Source organism: Ascaphus truei, chromosome 4 (genome assembly GCF_040206685.1).
Source record: "Ascaphus truei isolate aAscTru1 chromosome 4, aAscTru1.hap1, whole genome shotgun sequence".
In the NCBI taxonomy this organism is placed as follows: domain Eukaryota; kingdom Metazoa; phylum Chordata; class Amphibia; order Anura; family Ascaphidae; genus Ascaphus; species Ascaphus truei.
In genome coordinates this window covers 66,150,982-66,176,350 of record NC_134486.1, presented here as the reverse complement: position 1 = coordinate 66,176,350, position 25,369 = coordinate 66,150,982, and the positions used below count along the sequence as shown (strand labels likewise).

The window sequence follows — 25,369 nt, the reverse complement described above, 5'->3', positions numbered from 1 at the left end:
ATGAAATTGGTTTTCAACATGCTGCAGCTGACTTTCACATAGCTACTATATTTCAGCATATATGATTCTTTAGTGACGAGTGTGCTTACAAGTCTTTCCCCGGAGAGCACCTCCAGCAGCTTGATAAGCATCCGCCCATCCCGAAGATCGGTGTAGAGATCAGTAATTCTGCATGACACGCGTGCCAGGTGTGAATTCACCCATTTTGTAAAGGTCTTCTTCTGAACAGCCTCGCGCTCATCTGCGAATGACAAAACAAAAAGGGGAAAAGGGTGGGGATTAATGGCAGATCGCTTCCACCAGGGAACATTGGGGATCAACCCATAAGTGTCTGGAGGTCGTGTGTGTGTGTCAGGGTGGAACAGAAACCTGAAATGTGCGGAATTTCAGGGAATGATTAATGCAAATCTACTTAGCAAAGTACTTTCCATTAGAAACTGAAAAACAAGATCATTAGTTGGTCATAAAAGTACACCTCTCAGCAATGGGTGTGGATCAACTTACAGTACAATAGGTGTTTGTGATGCAATTTTATGTTAAAAAAAAAAGAAGCTCATTAGCCAACACACACTACCTCTGAATTTATCATTATTCTAATTGCTTACACCGGGGGTTATTATTTATACTGTGATAGTTCAGATCTGGGCACTATCGCACGGAAACTGCCATTGAAGTTAATAGGAGTTCCCATTCGTCAGTGCCCCGGATCTGCACGGTTTAATAAATAACCCCCATAGTGTTACAGGCAAATCCATACAAAAGCTACAATATACATTACGTTTGGGGTAAGTGTGCCCCAACTGGGTTATTTAAAAGCATTACTGTTCAATAAGCAATCTTATTTAGCATTTATTTTGCTTGTTTTTCTTAAGTAAAGTATTCTAACCACACAAACAAAAAAACGTACATAAAATATGTACACAAAACTTCATAAAATATTGAAGGGACTGTTCCCTCTGCACATACATTTAACAATCCTTCACAATAATGTACAGTAAGATGTCTACTTTCCCCCCCTCTTCTGATTTTTAAACTGTAAACTAGTAAATGTGCCCAAAAACCAACTACCATGGGTGCAGCGCTCTCTAAGTGACATTAGTAGATCTCAAAGCACCTTAAGATTTTTTATTTTTTTATTTAAAGAACATTTGTAGTGTGCAGGAAAAACAGCTCCTTGCTACCTGGTGCCTGGTGGGATGGAGGAAGTGAGAACAGCAGGAGTTACCATGGGAACACTGTTGCAGGTTTTGGCCTTTCAACATAAAATACCAATCACATTTTTTTTTTTAAAAGCTAGGAAAAATAAAAAATGTAGACATGAATGTTTACAATCTGCTTTAAACAGCATCACACGACACCCACTTTCCAACATGTCCTAGGGGTGGGCAGTTGGGGATTTCCTGTGCTGTATGACCTTAAAAATGGACCATTTAGTTGCAAAGCTAATGTTCAGCCTTTTTTAAACCATGTGTTTTCAAAACGAGAAAAAAGCGTTCCACGCATGAATTGTAACACAGGACGCCTATTGTGACAACGCATCAAGACGACGCGCACACAGGCCAGGATTCATATAGCTACGATGTGGGGCATCTCAACCCGATGCATGTATATCCTTTATTTATATAGCGCTTTATGATGCATGTGACCTAATATAATAACACAAAGGGAATAAGCGCTTCAAACAGAACAATAGGAAAAGGAGTCCCTGCCCAGAAGAGTTTACAATCCAAGTGTCTGGTGGTAACTACCATGGACATGAACAGCACTTATTGCTGAATCGGGATGGAATAGCACAAACCGCGGCTTGATGAACTCCTGCCATAGTACCACCAGAAACTCCCCAAACGCCTCCAGGGCTCGGGCATGTTGAACGGAAGATAGAAATCTTTCATGTGCTTACAGTTTTGGGTTGGAGATTACCATTTCATGCATACAAATGATGCTCGCTCTACTAAAGGGTTAAAGACCATGAGGAAATGCTCAGGTTTCCAGCACATCACTTAGGATGTCGGCCTCTAATGCAGGGGAGCGCAATCTTTTTCCCCTGCGCCCCCCAGCTGGCTGTCCTCTCCGTGTGCCCCCCCTCCCTACCTTGGTACCTCTGTAAACCGCGTGCCCCCCACAATTAACCTCGCGCCCCCCAGTTTGCAAAGACATACAATTTCTTTAATCCTTTAATGCCTAGATATGTATATATTATATATTTTGTGTGTTTTTTTTTTAAATACATTGCTAAATCACTGCCCAAGCCATTAAAAAGATCATTCTTTAAGCACGCTGTTGTCAAGACCGCAAGAGACTTTGAAACAACGTTGTGAGATACGGTTATAGTGCCCTGTAAAATGCTGCTCATTATACAGCTTCTTTTGTTCCAGATTGCCTATACTCGGCTGTTGAAGTCGGTTTAGAAGTCCATTAAGAAGGAAAGATTATTTAATCTCAATGTATTATAAGGTTAGACTGAAAACTGTATAAAGTGCTAAAAATATAACCCATTGTATTTTTAAATAAGAATACTCCTTTCAAAATGTTAATATCCAAAAAGTAACTATAAATAGCAAATACTTCTGACATTTAAACCCCCCCCCCTTCAAAAAAAAACAGGCAGTTGTAGATAAAAGAAAACGGGCATGTCACCAAATCAATAAATATTCTTTTTTCTCATTGTCTTTTTTTCTAACAAAGGATGTAGGTGGAGTGCCAATGGTTTTGAATCTTCTAAAAACATTTTCCCAGGGGGTAACACCGAAAGAGCATCAAGCAAAGCCAGCAGCGCGGCAGGAAAACGGAAGTAGCCCTAACGGCTGCATTGATCGTACAGAAAAGGAACCGTTATCTTGAAGCAACATTAGGAAGGAGGTTTCCTCTACGGAAGGAAGCCCCTCTGACAATATGATGGGTACGGAGGATTGCAGGATGTTTCAGTAGTTGTGATTTAGATGCATCTTAACCGTACAGCTAGGCGATTGGGAATAATATACCATATTCCTCCAAGCAATAATATATGTAATTGTACTAACAATATCCCTCGCATTCCCAAAGGAGCCCGCAGTCTTAGGAGCCACTCGCTGCCAAAAACGACATTGCTCACGGCATGGATTTAGAAGACGTTTGTTTTTCTGGCCTCGGACAGCGTGAAACAGTTGCAACACAAGTATTGATTGTGGCTATAACTTCTTTATTTAATTTGCACATTTTGCGCACACAACGATTTGTTCTAAAAAAACAAACCTATAACAAATCTGGCCTGCGTTAGTTGTGATAAGTGGCATTTAATGACCACCTTTTTACATTGTATTGTATTATTCTATACCAATACTGGCGGCGTATGCCGATATGGGACTCAACTTCACCGCAATATCACGGTTTACTGTAGGGTGAGTTCTACACGCAGAACCAAAGCAGACCACAGTGTGTATAAAAGATGTAAGCGTATCACCACAGGTAGAGAATACAGCTGCATTAAATAAATGGTCATGTTGGATTTTAGGTATGCACAAGGATTTTTTTTTTATGTGTAGCTTTTGTTTATATTTACCCATACTTTATAAATGCGATGACTAATCCTTATTATACATTGCAGCAAAAAAAGGTGGGGGGGACAGTGTAATGGCTTTTCTGGACTGGAGGTTTCCCAAAATTCATCTAATCTCCATCTGCATAGTTCACTAGAGGAGATCAAACAACTCCTTTTGGGGCCAATGGTCACATTATCGGGCTTTTAAGATGCAGGATATTACAGCTCTCCTGTCGCACACTGCAGATATTCTCAGTCCGAAATCAAGGTTTCTGGTGCATCCTGATCACATCCGCCACTGAGAGGCCCACCTACAATGTTCGGGTTCAGAAAATATTGATGTATATAGTCTCCGCTTCAGTTGTGATATTCTTAAAAAATGGTTTTAGGAGTGAGCACATGTGTAACCACTACATGCTTTCCTTCTTTCGGTCAAGTGTCCCTAACTAGCCTATTATGAAAGCAAGAATAAAAATCGGCAGTGTTTATTTATAGCATGACTGCATGAAGCGGTTACTACATTCTTCTCAAAGGGGCAAAATGAATCCGTTAAATGTGCTTCTTTATACAAATGTGATGGCAGCAAAGCACACGCTGCACTTACTTGAGCTCTGTGACAAATTAATACGCATTTGGTTACCACAGAAACAGAGTTTCAGAAATCTAAAAATACTTATTTTTTAACCTATTCAACATCCCACCGAGATTCGCTCACTGTGGTCCCAGAAGGGAACGCCCCTTTATGTGAACTGCCCGACATGTTAACGTACACATCTTGTTCTTTTCTTTTAAAGAGGACAACCTGGTAAAGACATTAGTCACTCTCATGATATAAAGTAACTTAAGTAATTTCCACATGAACAATGAGAAATATGTGATTACTAAACGCTCAGCAGGACTGGGGGCCAGTTTGCAACTTCCTGTACAAAGATTCAAGTAAAAAGGATGTTTCTCAAAATTCAAACTGTGCCCTACCACTTTAATAAAAGCTATACCGTGAAGAAGTCCCGATACAATCAAAGGAGTGAAGGTTTAAAAACAGGTATTTCTATTGATCGTGTCTCTGGTAGGGGATCTTGTTGTATGAGTAGCAATAGACAAGCGAGGTTCAGGCTGCCCTCTTGGAATAGTATTTGGTGAGGTACCCAACAGTGGTGTAAGTGCCCTTAAAAAAACAAAAAGCTTGAAATCAGTCCAACCCCCTTTTACTTACGTGAGAGGTTCTGTGGATACTATTTCTAAAAAAAGTTAACAATACAGTGTATTTATGCTAAGACAAAGAAAGAAAATTGTATATTGTACATTCCTCATGGAGACCAGCACACAACAACCCTCTAGCACTTTAGGGTGGGGGCCATTAACATTAGAATCTATGTTTATAAAGCAACATCTACCACCACATTTCAGTTATTGGTTAAGGAACAAAAATGTAAGTTCCAACAACCACAAAAAAATAGGTTTAAAAAAAAAAAAAAAAAAATCCAATTATGACCCTACAGTTGCTTATTTTGACAAAACACAATCATCTACTAATTAACATATATGAAAATATAGTAAGGAGTTTTAATATGTGCTGTTCTGTTACAAGTCATCTTACTCAGGTCTAGGGAAGTCATCATGAAATACATATCTGAATATCGTAATTGTCACAGACAACGGCAAAAGGAAGTGAACGCTTGGTGACCTGCAGCAGCTGCTAGAAAAGTTTCCTCCTAAATTTGGCAGCCAAAGTCAAACCAGAAACTGGAGTTTATTTATTCTTTTGCACACAAATAAATCAAAGTGCAGTAAGTGACCTTTTTAAAAGTTTGTTTGCAAAGATCCAATAGAGAGAAACATGGTTGCACATATTTTCATCTATCCTGCTCGCACAAGGTCAACAAAAACTTTAACCATGTCCATCGGGGGGGAAATAAATGAATGAAATATACTTCTAAATAAACACTGCTGCTTTGCTGTACAAGTATGTTTTTTGAATAGCAGCTTGAGGTCAATGAGAAGATCAGGGACTGTGTTGTAATTCATGCCAACAAGCTTCAGTACTCTCTCTCTAAATCACCAAGAGTAAAACATACTGCCAATTTGCTCACTTCGGTTTGAAGAGGAAATGCACCTTGGACTCAGAACCTATAGGGTTTCAATGTTCCTTATGTTTACCACGATGAAAAAGTGGTGGGGATTGGGAATGCAGTTTGCAGTATATGCAAGTGCAGAGTTCTAGTAGCTGTATTGGCACAAAAGAGTGGATTCACTACAGGTTATACTACCTTTACTACGAACAACTTGATAGCTCGTCAAAAAAATAAACACCCATCTTTCTTCAGATGTATGCCACAACTATAGTAAAACATCTAAAGATCAAATGTGGACTACAGTATATGTGATCGTGTCCATGCAACACTGCCACAGAAAGTCAACTTCATTTGCTTTGGTAGATCATGTAAAACACAGACATGACCACACTATACTTTTCTGGTGGTGTATTACAGAGCAAGGAAATGTTGAAATAGCGATTGAACAAGGGGATAGAAAAATCGCTGAGTAAAAATGCGAGGTATGTGGGTGTGTTTGATCCTAGACGACCAATACCGCTACAAAATCCAACAGGATACACACACACACACACACACACACACACACACACACACACACACACACACTAACTCAGGGTAGAGACTATAGTGGCACTTTCTCTACATCTGAAGAAAACATCTGAAATGTGGCACAATTATTAAATATTTGAGTAAGTAATACACATGGCTCACCATGCCTCCTCCCATCCCACACCGCTTCCTAACTCTCCTCCTGCCTTTCTGGACTCTTTTTCTGCTATCTCAGAGGAGGTTGTGTCACTGCTGATCTCCTCTTCTCCCTCTACCCCATGCCCTCTTGATCCCATTGCTTCCCATCTCCTAAAACCTCTTGCTCCTTCTATAATCTCTATACTCACACAGATCTTTAACTCTTCCCTCTACTCTGGTACTTTTCCATCCTCCTGCAACCGTGATACCATTGCTCAAAAACAGCAAGCTTGACCCTACCTGTCCTAACTATCGACCTGTCTCCCTCCTGCCTTTTGCCACTAAACTCCTTGAATGTCTTGTACTCTCTCGATTGCTACACTTTCTCAACACCTATTCTCCTCTAGAACCTCTACAATCTGGCTTCCGCACTGCTCACTTTACTGAAATAGCCCTCACTAAAATAACCGACGACCTCCATGCTGCCAAAGACAGAGGTCATTACACACTGCTCATATTACTCGACCTCTCTGCAGCATTTGACACCGTGGAGCACCCTCTTCGCCTCCACATTCTCCATACTCTTGGTATTTGGAACAAAGCTTTATCCTGATCTCCTCTTACCTCTCCCATCGTACTTTCAGTGTCTCTTTTGCTAACACCTCCTCCTCTATCGATCTCTCTGTGGGGATACCCCAGGGCTCTGTCCTGGGACCCCTTCTCTTCTCTCTTTATACACTCTCTCTAGATGACCTAATCACATCTTTTGGGTGTAAATATCACCTCTATGCTGACGACGCACAAATTTACCTTTCAACCCCTGACCTTACACCTGCTATACAGACCAAAGTTTCTGAATGTCTCTCTGGAATATCATCCTGGATGGCCATCCGCCGACTGAAACTTAACATGGCAAAAACAAAGCTCCTTATACTTCCTTCCAAACCTGGCCCTACTACCTCCTTCCACATTACTATTGGAAATACGATCATTCACCCAGTAGCCCAAGCACGCTGCCTAGGGGTTACACTTGATTCCTCTCTCTCATTCTCCTCTCATATTCAAAACGTTTCTAAAACTTGTCACTTTTTCCTCCACAATATCACAAAGATATGCCCTTTCCTCTGTTACTCGACTGCTAAAACTCTGACTCAGGCCCTCATTCTCTCCCATCTCTATTACTGCAACCTCCTGCTGTCCGGCCTCCCTGCCTCTCACCTGTCTCCCCTACAATCTATACTAAACGCTGCTGCCAGAATCACTCTACTCTTTCCTAAATCTGTCTCCGCTCCTGAAATCCCTCTCCTGGCTTCCGTTCAAATCCCGCATCTCACACTCCATTCTCCTCCTCACTTTTAAAACTTTACACTCCTCTGCCCCTCCTTACATCACTGCCCTAATTCCTCGCTATGCACCATCCCGACTCTTGCGTTCTTCTCAAGGAAGTCTTCTTACTACCCCCTTTGTATCTAAAGCCCTCTCCCGCCTTAAACCTTTCTCACTGACTGCCCCACACCTCTGGAATGCCCTTCCCCTCAATACCCCACTAGCACCCTCTCTATCCACCTTTAAGACCCACCTTAAGACACATTTGCTTAAAGAAGCATATGAATAGCACTGTGGATAATCCTGGACACACGATACATAAAACTTGGCCCCCTGCAGACGCACTTACTAGAATTCCCTCCTACTGTCTCTATACCTTCTCCTACATACCAATTAGATTGTAAGCTCCTCGGAGCAGGGACTCCTCTTCCTTAATGTTACTCTTGTGTCTGAAGCACTTATTCCCATGACCTGTTATTTATATTATTTGTTATTTATATGATTACAACATGTATTACTACTGTGAAGTGCTATGTATATTTATGGCGCTATATAAATAAAGACATACAATACAATACCAACAATTCCCATAATACTCCTGAATGCTGTATTAACAACTCCTACCATATCTCATCACCTTGCATTTTCATTCATGATCTAACAGTACTAGCATAGCAATAAAGACTTCATATGGTATTGTAGCGTGGGTATATCATTGCTAGGGAGAAAGGAAACTACAATAGTTATATGGATGTATATTTTATGGCGCCAGGTACGTACGTAGTGCTTGACAATTTTTTACAAAGATTACAATACAGGGAATATAATAATACAGATGGGATAAGTTCACAAGAAATAAATGTAACACTGGGAGAAGAGAGTCCTTTCCTTGAAGAGCTTACACACTAATCGGCATGATGGGAGAATAACAGACAGTAAGAGTAGCGAACACTATGTGACCTAGGTCATTCAATACCAATACTTTCACTTACTGTAACTAAGCAGTTTTTTTTAAGACCAATCCATTCACTGGGAACAGATACATAATATGGAAGGATTGCATGGGAAAAAGTTGGTTTTGGCTTAAGAGTCCAAATTACTTTTTCAAACACTCCTGAATGCCGGTGTCTAACAAACCTCATAATCTGTACTTTATTATTGTCAAATAAGATTTTGTTGTTGTTGGTGTGTTCATTTTTCCATATTTAGCTGGGTTACATTTCTAACAGAAAAACTACTATCCAAACAGCTATGAATGTTTTCTATTTGGACTTCTTTCATACATCTTAAACGTCGTTTGGCTGAGACCTGCAAACCTTATGAAATTCAATGTTGTGTGCCTACACATGTATGCTAGAATATTGTGTTGGAAGGCACTGTGTAATTATACAAGCATTTCTTTTGTTCACAAGACAAATTAAATGGGGATCAACAGAAACGTCAGATACGTAGAGTATGTCAGCTGGACAGCAGTATTCTTACCAGGGTGTTTCAATGTATAATGTACAGTATCACACATGAGTAAGGTAAACATAAATCACTGTGCATGAGCGGACAGATGCTAAGCTGTTCACAATTGCTGAATAGAATATACACCGTAAAAATCTTACATCTTCCCACTCGCACAGCCGCTTTAGAAATGCTGAACACACAGAGGATGACTCTTTAGTAATGCAGTCAGCGATCTGCATGCGTTCAAAGAAAATGGCCTAACATGAGCTATTACATTAAATGTCTTACAATTCTCTTCAAAACCCAGTTGATTTATTTGCCTTTAAAGTGAAACTTGGAGTGGTAATAATTAAAACAAACCTGTTATTTTAGCTCCTTATATAATGGATTGATCAGAGAGCTACTGTAGCCAATGAATCAGCTGGGGGTAGAATGCTGGTTATGGAGCTAGGATTGGCCAGGAGATCTAAGCGCCTCAGTAAATCAATGTATTCCTGGAGCAACAAATTATTTGTGCATCCAAAACAATTCTCACTGTCCCTTGTTATGTACAGTAATGTATACAAATGGGATACAAACAGCAAAACCAGATTTTTTTTACCCATTTTAGCAATAAGACACTAAATCAGGTGTTGCTTGATGCTATCCTTGGGACCTCAAACTAAACCCCATTTTTGTAAACGATTGTCATTTATACACAGAGTGCAAGTTCATTTGCAAATCCTTTGGCTATTCATGAAACCTGAACGGCTCGATACCCAAAACATAGCTATGGAAACCCGCTGGAGTAATGCAATCTTTAGCCACTACGCAGTAATGTAGAGGGAAAAAAACAAAAAACATAACCTGACCATATTAACACCATTCCCCAACAATTTGTAACAAAAAATGCGTTTGCACTGCCTTTTGTGATATACAAGTCAAAGAAGATGGAACAAGCTGGGAATGAGAAATCCACTCGCCCCATTAGCTGCCACATACCACATTAATTGGCAGCCTACCGAGCAATTCAAGATTCCACGTCGTTCACCAACAATTGATTCACATGCTCCTAAAAAGAAAACCTATTGCAGCACGCTTACTGGAGTAACTCTTTAAACATAAATGCTGGTCGTTCTTTTTTTTTTTAAATCATATTCTACCAACGCTCCAGTGGAGAAGCAGCACACTGTAAACTAATTTAAAAAAAAAAAAAACATTAAACTTGACAGCAACAGATTAAAAAATAAAAATAAAACCTGCCTAGTAGTAGTAGGTAGTTGAAGGTTTAACGGTTATAGGAAGCTAAATAAAGTTGAATTCCATTCCCGAGGCAGTTCCTTGTGTATTTTTGCTCTCAGTATGTTTTGTGTATTTATTCATTTTCGTTTCCAGTTAAACAGTGAGGCATGCACCACTACAAAACAGATTCGATTATAAATGTATAGAAGCGTGAGAATGACGTACTGATACGGACCTCTAATAACGATTGGGAAGAACAATCTCTTCACACATGGGAAGTCATCAAAACCTGTGTGTTTGATTTGTTCTGCCACAGTAGCAGTGCGAAATAATTGAATTTGGACAGACACTTCAGACACATGAGGACTTCAACAGTAAGTACCCTGGTGGATCTTCACGGAGTCTGGAAAAGGGGAAGTATTGCCTTGGAATATTTTTGAAAGGTACTCCATGAACCAGCAGCACCGGTAAACTGTATGTATTTCATTTACAAATTTGGTGTGCAGCATATCCCTTTGTTTATATTGAATCTTCTCTAAGAGCAGACTCTATTTCAAAGAAGGTGGGGCTTTCATTTCAGCAAAAAAAAAAAAAAATTGTCAAAAAGAAGATAGAAATGCAGATCATGACGAAAGCTTCATATGAAATTTCTCTCCTCCTTGCTTGGAAGAAAAAAAACCCTTTCAGATGCTGAAATAGTGAGAGAGTGCTTGTCCAGTGGCGACTGTAAAGTATTAAGAAAATGGCTGAAAACAACTCCCTTCCATGTAATACAATCATGAGAAGAAAGCGAGAGGAAGACATGGCAAGTGATTTATCGAAACAAATTAAAGTTGCTGCTGCTCTTCCAAGTACTTTTCAATTATAATGGGAGAAAGCTGTGAGGTCATCAATAATGCACAATTACTCATTTATGTTCGAGGTGTTAATGAAAATGTTCATGTTATTCAAGATCTCCGCCCGCTCCTCAACCACAACCCCGATTATGACATTTTTGAAGCACTGAAGGGATGCAGTGATAATGCGGAGAATGATGGATAAAGAAACTTGAGTCGAGTAAATGAGAGAGCATTTGAGTGGGAAAAAGGGAATAGCTGCATTTCTTTGCTGGAAAAGTATTCGAAACTCGAGTTATTTAAATACCATTTCACGATTAATCTGTTCTAAAGAGGTGAAATTCCGCCGTTACATTGATTCTGTTGTGCGCTACGTCAATACGATTAGAGCGCGGTCACTCAATCGCAGGGAGTTTCGAGTGTCATTTGAAGAGGAAACCAATGAACACAGAACTACTGCTGCTCTGCTCTGTCTGTGGCTTTCGAAAGGGAATAATAATAATAATATGTTCTTGTATAGCGCTTTACAGAGACATTTTGCAGGCACAGGTCCCTGCCCCGCGGAGCTTAAAATCTATTTTTTTGGTGCCTGAGGCACAGGGAGATAAAGTGACTTGCCCAAGGTCACAAGGAGCTGACACCGGGAATTGAACCAGGTTCCCCTGCTCCAAACTCAGTGCCAGTCACTGTCTTTACTCACTGAGCCACTCCTTGAGTGCTAGCACGTTTTTTTCCAGTTTAAAAAACCAAGTGGTTCCGTTTTTGGAACAGAAATGTGAGTTACCCACGGAGTGTGATCTACTTAAGAGACAAAACGTGGCTCTGTGATTTAGCCTTCCTGGTTGACACCACAATTTATCTTAATGTACTTAGTACTCAGGTACAAGGTGAAAATTGTTTATTTCCGACAATGTTCAACCTGATTAGCGCTTTCAAGTTTAAACAGCATTTGTTTTCCAGCAGCTGGTCTCAAACATTTGGCCACTTTTCCACTGTAAAAAGTTTTCAAAAAATGAGTGTGATAACTTGGATTTGGACTTTGATAGGTACAATTCTGCTATTACAGCACTGAGTCATTTAGCTCCTGTTCCGAAGACTTTGAAGCTGAAAGAAATAACCTAACTGTTCATCATTCAATTATCCATTTCGGACGGTGAATTAGGGAAAGATCCACCCAAAATCCAATTGGAAATTGCAGACATTAAAAATCCCTCAGAACTTGGAACCAAAGTTGCGAGAGTTTTGTGAGTCACCGACCCCACCGGATTTGAAAGCCTTCTGGAAACGTGTTTCTTAAAGTGACTACACAGAAATGTATGACCTTACACTGCGTTTTGTGTGCAAATTTCAGATCCACCTAAGCTTGTGAGCAGACGTTTTTGGCAATGAATTTTGTTAAAAAATAAGTACCGACACTCATGTGGGTGCAGTCTGCTTCTGTTATCAACTTCGAAAATCAATCCTAATATTGAGAAACTGTTACCTGAAACGCGAGCTCAGAAATCACGTTTGAGACATTTTCAATTCAGATTCTTTTTTTTTCATTAGGATTTCAAGTTTTTAGTTCTCTTTTCAATTAAAAACCAAATGGTGTAATACAGTACTTGAATAATTTTATTATCCTTTCGGCGTTATTCAGTGAGAGGGAGTGGCTCAGTGAGTAAAGACACTGACTGACACTGAGATTGCTGCAGGGGAGTCTGGTACAATTCCCGGTGTCGGCTCCTTGTGACCTTGGGCGAGTCACTTTATCTCCCTGTGCCTCAGGCACCAAAAACATAGATTGTAAGCTCTACGGGGCAGGGACCTGTGCCTGCAAAATGTCTCTGTAAAGCGCTGCGTACAATTAGCAGCGCTATACAAGAACATGCTATTATTATTATTATTACGTTTAGCTATTAATTTAACCTGGATCTTGGAGGCAATAGAACAGCAACGCCCTCCTCAAAAGAGCGTGTGGCCATTTATTGGCAACACCCGAGGTGGGAAAAAAAAGGGAAAAAAAGTTGGCCGTGCTTGATATAGAGCAGCGGTGTGCAAACTCCCTGCACTGCGCCCTCTACCTTCTCTCCTCCTCAGTCGCGCCCCCCCCTCGCCTCTAATGTTGCGTCAAATTATGCTGCGGAGTCATGTGACATCACGTCACCCGCTGCGTCATTTGACGTCACATCTCTATGGCAACGGGCGTCATTTGATGCCGCCTTGTCAGAGATGCGTGACTGGAGCCTGGTAAGTTTACAGAGGCCTCACGCTCTCAGCGCGAGGCCTCTGTAAACGGCGCACCCCCCCAGTGGCCGCTGCGGCGTGCGCGCCACACACCACAGCCCTCTATGGGGCAGGCCCCAGTGGCTGCGCGATGACGTGTACGCTGGCAGGGAAGACAATAATTTTTCCTGCCGCGACGCAATCACATGGTCGGCGGGCAGCCAATGGAAGGGCAAATATGCCCCGTCATGGCCGTGCCCCCCATCGCTCCCCTATAGACCGACAATTGCAGCGCCTATCTGTGCACTCGCCGCCAGGTCGCCAGCCACGCGTGCAACAGTAAACACTGGGGCTGTAGCCTAAGAGTTTGATGGCATCATAATCTCCCATGTAATTTAAAACCGCATGGAAAATCAGTAGCAATCCGCGTAAATAACAATTTCATTTAATAGCATTGAAACTAGGGGGCCTGGGGAGCTGAACCACTGGGAGGAACACGGTAAGTGTCCTAGGTCCTCAGACATTTAAACGGCAGCCCGATAGAAAACAGCAATGAATGATGTTGCGGCTTCCTGTTGGCCTTCGAAACAGTCAATTTGGCAACCATACTGAATTACCGAAAGGGAAGGAGAACACTGGCAACTAAACTGGTAAGTGCCCGAAGTCGACGGAGCTAAATACAATGCGGTCAAACCTGCTCCCTCCCCCCCTCAAATTAAATGGTAAAAATCCCCAAATAGGCACCAATGCGCACCTCCAACAAATCGCGATCATGTGACCTCTCCTCGAAATCAATCACGTGATGGTTGCATCCCGTAATCCGGAATCAGACAAGTCGTCGACCTCTTCCATGTCCCTACAGTTCCGATGGCGATGAAACGTGACGTCCCCTAGAAAACTAGCATAATAAGGGCATGACATAGCCACTACAAATGGGGTGGCCAACTCCAGTCCTCAAGGGCCACCAACAGGTCTGGTGTTGAGGATACCCCTGCTTCCGCACAGCTGGCTTAATCACTGAGCCACCTGTGCTGAAGCGGGTGTATTCTCAACACCAGACCTGTTGGTAGCCCTTGAGGACTGGAGTTGGCCACCCCTGCAGTACATCATATAGCCCCCATGATAAGAAAGAAAGAAGAAAAAAAAAACATAAGTGGGTTAACCCTTCCAGTGTTGCAACACAACAAAGCATTGTGTTCCGATCCAACACCGACTAAGTGAATAAGGTACGAAGGCCATTAGGCCAACTGCAGAAAATACTGCCGCTCCAGCTTGCTTTCCTCTGGTCATCGAGCAATGTCCTCACTATCACATTAACTGCAACATTCGGATTCAATGAGAGCACACGGTATGTAAATATCACACCTCTATATATCACACCTCTATATATCACATTAAGGTTGAATTTAACAAACCCATGTTAAAAATGCTGATATTCTGCACATGAGCCATCATCATGTGCCCTGTACAGCACAATGCTATTTTAATGTGCTGTAGTGCTATTTAACAACTCTGTGGGAGATTGACTTATTTAACTTTTTCTTTTTTTTATAGTCTTTAACCCCGAGTGCCGGGTGTACTACAGCACCAGTTTGCCTCCGCCCCATGCTAATCACATGAACGCTCCAGACCGATCCAGTGATCGCTGCAGAGTATATTTAAAGCAGCAATATGGGTTTCATTGTATTTTTCATTACAGGATTGGAGCAGGGAGTCTTTGGAATGGAAGTGTGTTAATTTCAGCTCCCAGAAATACTTACCTCCGTAGGAGTGCCAGGGACATAGAGTGCCTGAATATAACGGAGGCATTTCAATATCACGCGGGCCAATAGGAAGCCCTGACCATCCTATTGGCCAGCGTGACCGGGGGCTATAAAATGCAGAGATACTGGCACTGCTATGGAGGCAAGTATCTCTGGAAGCAGGGGGTCTCCGGAGCTCAAATTAACACAGTTCCGCTCCGGAGACACCCTGCTTCAGCCCTGTAATAAATAAATAAATGAAACCTGTATTGCTCCTTTAACTTTGCTAAACCTCTCTGCAGGTGATGACTGTCCCAGTGGCTGCAGCGTTCTCTGTTCCGTCCGGAATACTGGAACCTGCATAGAGCCGCAGCCTGTGGGATTCACAGCATCAGACTGCAGTGTGACCTGTAGCATGACCAGGAAGTTGCCGTCTGCGTGGTTCCCGGTGGCCAGCTCTGCGAGAGCTTTCAGTGTCCCCGATGGACTGAAAAAAGCAGCAGTTACTGGAAGGCATCAGCACCTAGAGAGAAGTTCAGCTAAGCATTTTTTACGCATATGCCCACAGGTAAATTCAAAATGGATTTGAAAATGAAGTTTCACCTACTTGGCCACAATGAACTAGGAAGTGGCATGTCTATTGGAGGGAATGATATCTGCATTGTATGCATTAAGTAGAAATACCTGTGAGTCCAGTTGGGCTAGTGCAGAGTAAATGTGTACACTTCAGTATTAGGTGATACATTTATTAGTCCAAATAAAAAAGGTATCACCTAATACTAAAGTACACATTGAGACATTTAGAAATCATCCTTCTGAAGAACTCTTATCCCAACGCTAGTCAAGCACAATGCTTCTCTGATCAAGGGTTGGAATTCACATTCTATTGACCACTTAATTTAAGTGTCTAAGTAGGTGGAAAAGCTCACTTTCAAGGCTCAGTATAAGTTGTATGTATGTAATGCCAAACCCAAGCGGCAGTCTTGCAGGCAGATACACACGTACTACCCAAAGCACCCTTGTTGTGAGCTCTCCACCTTTATTTCCATCAGCCCGCCCACCCCTTTGAGACTTTAATGATAATGACTTAGAACGGAGAATCCCTCTCCTACTGACATCTAATGGCATTATAAACATAAACCAGAAATACTGTATCACACAATAGATTTAAAGCTATGTACCCATGTCAAGTATCCGAACAACAAACAATACAATGAGTCTTGAAACATCATGACACATCAGCCCCGTCACTGACTGAGGCAGGTGAACCTGGTTTGAATCTTAGTGTCGGGCCTCTATTACACTAATTAAGGGTGAAAGTGCTAGTCGGGGCACCAACGCTCGGAAACTCCCACTGAAGTCAAGGGGACTATTGCAGTTTATGAATAACCCCTAAGGAGGTTCGCTTCCCATTGTTATTTTTCTCCTTCACAGTTTACTGACCCAAATCACTCCAATTTCATAATTGACAGATTGACACCAGTAAACACGTTTGAGTAGTAAATCTGAAGTGACAGATTAGGCGAAGTAATAAATGTGACTAGACTATGGGTATTAAAATGGTTCTTGATCCAACAACCTATTAAAAATATACAAAAAAAGGCAAATATTTTATCAAATGGAGACTTTAATCTATTTTAGGGAATATATATGCAGACATTAATATAGAGTGGAGTGATGATCCAACACATGCGATGAGGAGATACCAAAAATCAATGCATGGCAAAGGAAATTACAATCCCAGATAGTTTATAGTCCAAGTGAAACAATACTTGAAACGGTCTTCCAGACAATGGACAAGTTTAAACACACTGCTTCCTGGGAAATAGCAGAATGCCCAAGGGAAAAACCCCAAACCGCTTTCAACAAAGTGTAACATAATACAGCTTTCTGACGCCATCTTTTTCAGATACAACAATGGATGGATATTTTCAGAGGACATTACAGCTACTGAAATGCTTTCAAAACTTAATATCCCCCTTTCTCTATAATTTCTGCCATTATGAGAACAGTCAGGCATTCAGAAAATCTGAGAACTGTTAATACTAAGATAGCTACAGTATTTTATCATTATTATTTTGTTCACAATGGCTTTACACATCCCTCAGCACAGGGTAGTGATTCAGACAAAGTTATCTGTGTTGTTGTGGATTCCAGCAGACACATGATTTACCGCATGAACTAAAAAAAAATCATCTGGTTTTCACAGACATGGCAACAGTTATAAATGTCAATAAAAATCGGTCTTTTAGTACAGGGGTGCGCAAAGTTTTTAACTTATGGTTTGTATGTTTGTTCTGTTAAGTGTATTGCAACATGCAACTGAAAAAAAAAATTTGCGTACACATCTAAGGCCGAGTCCATGGTCCCTGTTGGTGTGCTGAGGCGCGCTGAGGCGCAGGGAAAGCGGGTGCTTTCCCTGGCCTTGCGGTTGCTTACCGCAAGCGCTCTCAGCAGCCGTCAGGGGGCGGTCCGGGGACGGGCGCGTCACTGGCCGGGGGCGGGCCAGTGACGTCACGGAGCTGGTTCGCCCTCATTGGGCGAACCGCTCACGTGACCGGCCTGTCTCGCCGGCAAGCGGGGGAATTTTAAATTCCCCCAAGACCTGCGCTTCCGCAAGCGCGCGGAAGCGCAGGTGAGCCCCTACTAAAGCCGCTCTGATTGCGGCTGTAGGGGCTCAGTGCTGAGCGGGAGCGCGCGTCAGCACTCTTCCGCAAGCACGCAGCAAACATGTCCGGGGCCTAAACCAGGTTGAAGGACATTCATGATAACGGTATAACCCCATGTCATTTGACATCTTTTCCTCCAGAAAAGTACACGAGAGCTGCACAGCTGTGTATAACTTACTGAAAATGCAGTGTGTATGCTACAAATACATATTATGGACCAAGTCTTGTGTCTAATAACATATGAAACATTTTAAACAGGGCTGATATAAGTATAACTGTAGTGTTGATTTATTGAAGACGTCCTTTCATGAACTTTTAGCCTTGGTTTAAGGACACACCAATCTTTCGATGGTGTGTTAATTTATCTTCTGAAAACCTATTGACCTTGCATTTTTGGAGCATAAGGCAATCTGGTTATTTAACATAGTAATGCGCTTTATTAGATTTATATGCAAAGGCCTCTAGAGAAATCATCAAATATCTTTGACTGCAAGGACCTCTCTCCCATTGCAGCTGTCCCAAGCTTCAGAAGGTGTGCTCAGCACGATAGTGAGGAGATTCTGTTCAGTCTGCAGTATTAAAAACAGACATTTCATACGTTATATATATATATTATTTTTTTTTAAGTAGATTACATGCTGGGCTCCATAACATAACCCAGATGTTCCGAAACCGGAGTACGGAGGATCAATGAAAGTATCTTTTAAAAGGGGGTTTCTTTCACTCTATTAAAAGTAGCAAAGAGAAGATTTTCTAAGTATATTTTAGTACACACAGAGCCAATATAAATATTTTGCTACATGTACATCAAAGACAAAAATAGCAAGAGCACCCACTGTTTATATTGCGGCTCCAGCCCCCCCTCCCCCCCACCAAATGTGGGCACCCCTGCTTTAAAGGGTTCACTTAGCTTTAGCTGCTACTTCTATCAGCCTGGACAGGCAAACACAGATATTATGGAAGTATAAAGCCGTATCCATGGTGGGCGCGTGGCGTCACGTGCGCCTGTAGCTGGAGCGGTGTGTGTTCTCTTGGTAGACGCGACAGGGACATCACGGAGCTGGTTCGCCCTCATTGGGCGACCAGCTCATGTGACCCGGCTGTCACGCGACAAAAATTTGTCTTCGGGTAAATCGCGCGCGCTATGGCCTGCCTCAGGCACAGCATTTTGATTGCGCCGCTGAGCATGGACGCAGCCCAAAGCTGTCAGCCAACTCTGAAATATCAGATTCAATCTTGTGGGTTTTTTAGTATGACTTGTTCAGCTGGCTCTGCACTGTGAATTTGGAAACATGCGGAAAACCAGGCACAATAATATTGTAGTCAAATGCTAGCTATTAATCACAGCCGCCCAACTGCAGAACGGATACAAAACTAGAGTGAATAATAGCACCAGGATTTTTTTCCTGTTAAACATGATACGATCTTTTTTTTTTAAACCTAATTTTGTACACGTTCTCAACATAGAAGACGGTGATTTGTTACAGAGTGTATGGGCTGATGTGTATCAGTCAGACACAATTCCTGTACACTGCAATGGTTGCAGACCTGGAGTCCAGACAGCTGACAAATATTTACACAGATCAAGAGAAAGACACACAGAGCATATAAATGTGCAGGATGACAGAAACCTATTAGCTGGTACCACAACTGCCCTCCAATTCACCAAGACATGTGGTTTCCAGCTTTTTTTGGTTAAGGAACTCTATAATTATATTGTGAAATTCTGGGGAACAGCCCTCTCTAATAGCGTGTTGGAGATCAGATGCATAGTAAGGAGCCCCAACCCTCTCTAATAGCGCGTCTGAAATCAAATGCATAGTAAGGAGCCCAAAAACTCTCTAATAGCATGACTGAAATCAAATGCATTGCAAGGAAACCCCAGCAGTCTCTAATCGCGTATCCGAGATCAGATGCATTGTAAGGAACCCCAGCAGTCTCTAATAGCGTGTCCGAGATCAGATGCATTGTAAGGAACCCCAGCCCTCTCTAATAGCGTGTCCGAGATCAGATGCATTGTAAGGAACCCCAGCCCTCTCTAATAGCGTGTCCGAGATCAGATGCATTGTAAGGAACCCCAGCCCTCTCTAATAGCGCGCCTGAGATCAGATGCAATGTAAAAAACAAAACAAAAAAAAACAACCCTCAAATGACCCTTTAGGGATGACAGCATTACTCAGGACTTCCTAGAAACCGGTTCCAAAACACTGAGACTGTCCATTTCAGCTCTTATGTTAGAACCTGTAATATTTTGTTTGTATGCTTCTGTACCAAGTGATTCTCATTTCCTTTACGGCTTTGTTCAATCCACCACTGCTAAGTAGCGGTTTAATGTATGTATTACTCTACTAGAGAAGCATCAAACAAACATGTTTTTATGTACACACAGCGACTGGCAAACAGTACATCTTGTATTAGGGTTAGGTGCACCATGAGGGCATGTGTCGGCACTTATTTTACTGCAGTCATTTACGGGATAAGCCTTTGTGAACCTTACAATTAGACCGAAGGCAATCCCAAGGCATGTGAATCCCAAGACATAGTAAGTACTGTGTGTCACGAACCATTAAGAGGCGCAGCTCCGCTTATTGCGTTTACAAGTTATTTGCCCATTAGTGCTCATAACCTTTTTATTATTAATCTTTACTCTCCAATACATTCTTCATTTTTCTTTTCACTTTATGAACGGTTTTACAGCTATCAACTTTATGACATCAACTAATCTAATGAAAAAAGTACAATAACAAGAATAAAACATGCAACTGTGTCAGCTGGGACTTCCAATCCCCCGAGCTATAAATCCCAACTCAAGGTCTTCAACTCGGATCCAGCGTAATAGTCAAACGTGTTCTAATTCAAGTTTAAATAGAATGTTGACACATATGACATAGTATCATAAAAAACAAAAAAAACTATTGCAAGCCCTTATAGTTACTAAGGGTTTAACCCCGAATATTTTTTTACAGCTGCGTAAATCTGGTCTTTTTATGTTAAACATTAATTGAACCTAACATTTTAAACGCATGTGTCCTCAATATATGTTTTGAGATGTTTAAAATGTAGACGTCAGAGTGATTATAAACAGCATATTAAAAATAAATCCACACATTTTAAAGAATATACTGTTTTGTTAATGGCTAAATTGGGAATTATGCAGAGAAGAGGTAAGAAATACTGCAGTGACTCAAAATATGCAGTGAATTTGATTGAGTTTAAGGCATTTCCTAGAATATTCACAGATGGCCACTATTTTTAGAAGGTTAATTTTGCACCCCTATTTCTCTATATTCCAGGAGGATTTCACAATAAATGATGTAATTCAGATAAAAGAAAATACTACAGGAAATATCCAACAGGACAAACATAATTTGTGACGGTTTAAAGCAGCAATGCTACTTCCCACCTTTATTATTTTTGATATGTAAAGCATGTTACAATGTATATTTCTACGTTCTTTCCTAATGCAAAGGCCCCGCTGCCTCAGACAGCGCGCCCGCACTGCAAACAGGCGGCGCGTGAAAGTCACTGCACCACGATCTGTGGCTGACTTTTTTTGGCGCGGGGGGGGGCGGCCATGACGTGGGGTTGGGGGAGGAAACGCGTGTTCGCAAACCCTCTCACCCCTCTCCTTCAACCGAGGGCAGGAGGCGCCATGCGGGAGCCCCGCGCGCCCACAAGCTGGCCCCTTTCCTGGGGGATCGGGGGCTGGGGGACATCTCCACGCGCTACCCACTGAACCCTCAATGCAGTGCCAGTCTCTCCCCAGCTTCCCCCGCACGCTCAATCCGCCCAGAGTGGGCAAGTGTGGGGCCAGCCATGCTCCCGCTGCCCGCCAACCCCGCTTCCCCCCCCCCCCCACGCTTACCTCCCGCCTGGGCAGCAGCCACAAGGATCGGAGGCAGATGGGGGGGGGGAGCCCAAGCAACCGACTGTCCCCACTCCCACTTCCCTGTCTGAGCGGGCAGCAGCGGGGAGCCGGGCAGCAAAAAGGGAAAATAAATGAGTGAGGTGGAGAGGGGCTGTAAGAAACACACAACACACAATATATATACACACATATATATATATACACGCAGACTTCCCCACCCCCCACGAAGTTCTGACAGCTCCAGACCCGGTGCTGATTGGCTCACAGCCACACCACGTGACGTGTCACCGCTCGGGATCTCAATTCTCTTGCATCCCCTGGCGGCTGACGCGTCACAGCGTGTAGTGAGCCGTGCAGGGAGGGGGGACTGGGACCTGCTCGGGAGGATACCAGGTGATGGTGAGTAACGCGCACGCGGCCGCGCGCGCCGGGACCAAAGCCTAAGCTGGCAATCGTATGCTGCTCCTGTTATAAATCCTGATTGTGTGCCTAACATAATGGTTGCCTTTCACTTTCAATCAAATCATTCCGTCTGTAATTCAGCAGTTACAATGTATTTTATATTACGAAGGTAACATTATCTATTGTTGCAGTTTACAGCTGAAACTGCTGGGAACATTGGCAACAAATGATCAAACAGGAAAGTGTAGCAAACATCTTGCAGTGCTTGGGAGGTGGGCTAAAGCCTGCCACAGAAATCAAAGGATACTTAAAAAAAAAAAAGGAGCGATCCAAGCAGAGGGTCTCTGGAGCTGAACACTTAATTTCAGCTCTGGGGACCTCCTACTTCAGGAGATCCTTACCTCCAAAGAAGGTGCCGGCAGCAGGTCTGTCTCAGCAGGCAGGGCTTTCAAGTTTGTACTGGAGAAGAGAGAAAACTTGCGCACAGCCAAATGGAGTGGGTCACCAAAATAGTAGATAAAAATAGTATTCCTTTATTGATCCATGTTAAAAAAAAAATGGAGGTAAACACCCTCCAGGGCTTTCAAGTTTGAAGCTCCCGTGTCACTAGGGCCAATAGGTAGCCACACCGATGATTTCATGGCTTCCTACTGGACCGCAGCACGCGAAATCCCTGAACGGCAGACATTGTGAACCCCTGTAGCCGAAGAGAGCGGCTACCGGCACCTAATTCGCAGGTATCTACCAAAGCAGGGGATCCCAGGGGCTGACCCCCTGCTTCAATTAAATAAATACACATACACACAAAAATCGCTGCCTTGGATCACCTCTTTAAAAGCAATTAAAAATGGCATCAAGCGTTGAATAAAAACAAAACAAAAAAGCAAGTCTATTATATAATACCACAGAACTCATTTAAAAAAAAAAACCAAAAAAAAAAAACAAGAAGAAATAAAAGAAGATCACGTGTTATGCTGCTTTAAGAGTGACTATGGGCGATTATGGGCCTGGGACAGTGATTCTAAATAAGTGCCTGTGTTCTGTGCTGGATCAGAGAAATACATTTGAAATGATCTACTTCATGGATTGGTTTACTGGGAGCTTTGGTTCTGCTCCTGATACCATGCTACTACTACAGACACTGGAACCACAAGTGCCAGAAATCCAGTTAATGATTCTCTCTGGGTGACAGCGGCTGTTTGAGACAGGGTGAACTTATCAAGCTTTTTTTCTTGCACTGCTCCTTATCCCCATAAATACAGACCTTACTAGTCTGAGGAAACACATGGCGTTGGGATAGTCCCCACAACAGAGTACATCAGAGCACAACTGGGCCTGCAAAGACACCAGTAACAAACAGAGCAGATGAGGACTGTGAGGGCTCCTCTCTCTCTCTAGGAGGAGCTTTGAATCATATCATATTAGAATTTGCTAGCTAGATTACACAATCAAATATATCTGGTGGCTTAATTATACAGGTAGACAGTACTTAAGGAGCACCAAGATGGTTAGAAATACATCCAGTGCAACATGCCAACTGAGAAACCAAGGTCATTCTTCAGCAGCATTTACAATTTAATCTATATTGGATGTCTTAAAGGAGCAGTCCCACATAGCAGACAAAAGAAATAAGATTGCAAATCGCAGATTCGAAGACACAATCATAATAGAGATTTAGTAAAGATTGTAAAAACCTTCTAAAACATTTGGCTCTATTAATTTAAGACTCCGAGAAAATTATTTAAAAAAAACAAAAACAAAGTGCTCTCTCACTGGCTAAGCAGAACACACTATTACAGTTTATGCAATGATATGGATATGCACTGCAGGTCACTTCTAACACAAAGGGTTAATTAGTGTACATGATGTAGTAGCACGTGGACTTTCAATGTTTAAAATCTAGTTGCATCAATGTTCTATATTGTTATAACACACACACACACACACACACACACACACACACACACACACACACACACACACACACACACACACACACACACACACACACACACACACACACACACACACACAGTGTTGACAACATGAAAACCACATAGGTTAGCATTTAGATCCTGTCAGTGCAATACTTGGAAATATATTAAAGGCGGACCACTGGCTAGCATCACATCCAATTTTAGTGGAACATTTATTTTAAAGATACAGCCTACAACTTCTGCATTATAAACTTCAAACAGAATCCCAGCCACATTAAGAGAATGCATTTCTAATACAAGGACGGTCCTCTGAATCCTGCCCTGCATGAATATTCCAGTTTAAAGAAACAAAACTCTTATGCTAATATCAGACAACAAAAGCCCTTTAGTCTGCTGGGGTAATTTAGAATGTTTCCTGTATTTAAACCCCACCCCTGACAAGATCACAGTCACTTTTTCTCTCCTCCCCGCCCCCCTTTCATATGTGCAGAGAATAAGCAGCCTTTTGTTGTAGAGCAGTGATGAGAAACTCCTCCTCACGCCCTCTTATACATTCTCCTGCTTTTCATTAGCCTTTCTTCAGAGTCAATTGCTGGAATGGGAGCAGAGGCAGAGAGTAGTGATTTACGTCTCACCGCCTGTGCTTGGAATACCTAGTAGTTTTGGATAATTTGGCCATAAACACACTCAGCTATATGCTGTAGGTATAATGTTAATGCGGACAAACCCCCGCATATGCACCTTCTGCTCACCCCTCGCTGCAATCTGCAGCCTGCAGGGGAAAAGAACATCTTGCAGCAGCATCTTGTGTTAACCCCCTCATTGCCACCCCCCTCAAACAGCAAAGGCTGAAAATGGAGCATGCTGGAACAGAAAGCAATAGTGAGAATAATCGCACGTTATATCAGCAAGCATCTAAAGAGGTTCATTGAGCCCTCCAAGGAGAGGAGCTGCAGAACCTGAATTGTACATGGCAATGATATCGAAGACTTCCAACTTAAGAGAAGAAGCCTAATGGTTGGATTTAAGTATTAGACAGATATATACACATGCATATATATGCATATACACGTGTATATATACACACACACACACACACTATTATTATGCAGTGAGCCATGGTTGTTTTCCGAGATGGGTGGGTATATTGCACTTCCCTCAGCATAAACTGCTGCTGCTGCTTTAAGAAGTCACAAAGGCAAACTTCAAAAGCCGGTGAGTTACTGGGAAAAAGAGCTAAAGATGGTTCACAAATGAATTAGGTTTTTTTTCTTTCCACTATATGCTTAATGTCTTTCCTTTTTAACAGCTTCTCTGTTGTTGACTTAACCTATCATTTCATGTCACAGGATGTCCTCTAATTGTTCTATTGAAGAACTGAATGTTTTATTCAAAGGACAGATAATTTGATTGTTTTGAGAGCACATGGTGCAGAGTTATCCATTCATTTCAG

At 42.2% G+C, this 25,369-nt stretch overlaps 1 protein-coding gene across 3 annotated transcripts in view; it reads right to left on the bottom strand.

Annotated features, from left to right (window-relative positions):
• SPTBN1 (spectrin beta, non-erythrocytic 1) overlaps positions 1-25,369 on the bottom strand; it is a 155,999-nt gene that overhangs the window by 60,794 nt on the left and 69,836 nt on the right. For all 3 annotated transcript variants that reach the window (XM_075595946.1, XM_075595948.1, XM_075595947.1), the window contains one exon: positions 90-241. In XM_075595946.1, coding sequence (XP_075452061.1) covers positions 90-241 — 152 coding nt within the window. The remainder of the gene's footprint in view (positions 1-89; positions 242-25,369) is intronic.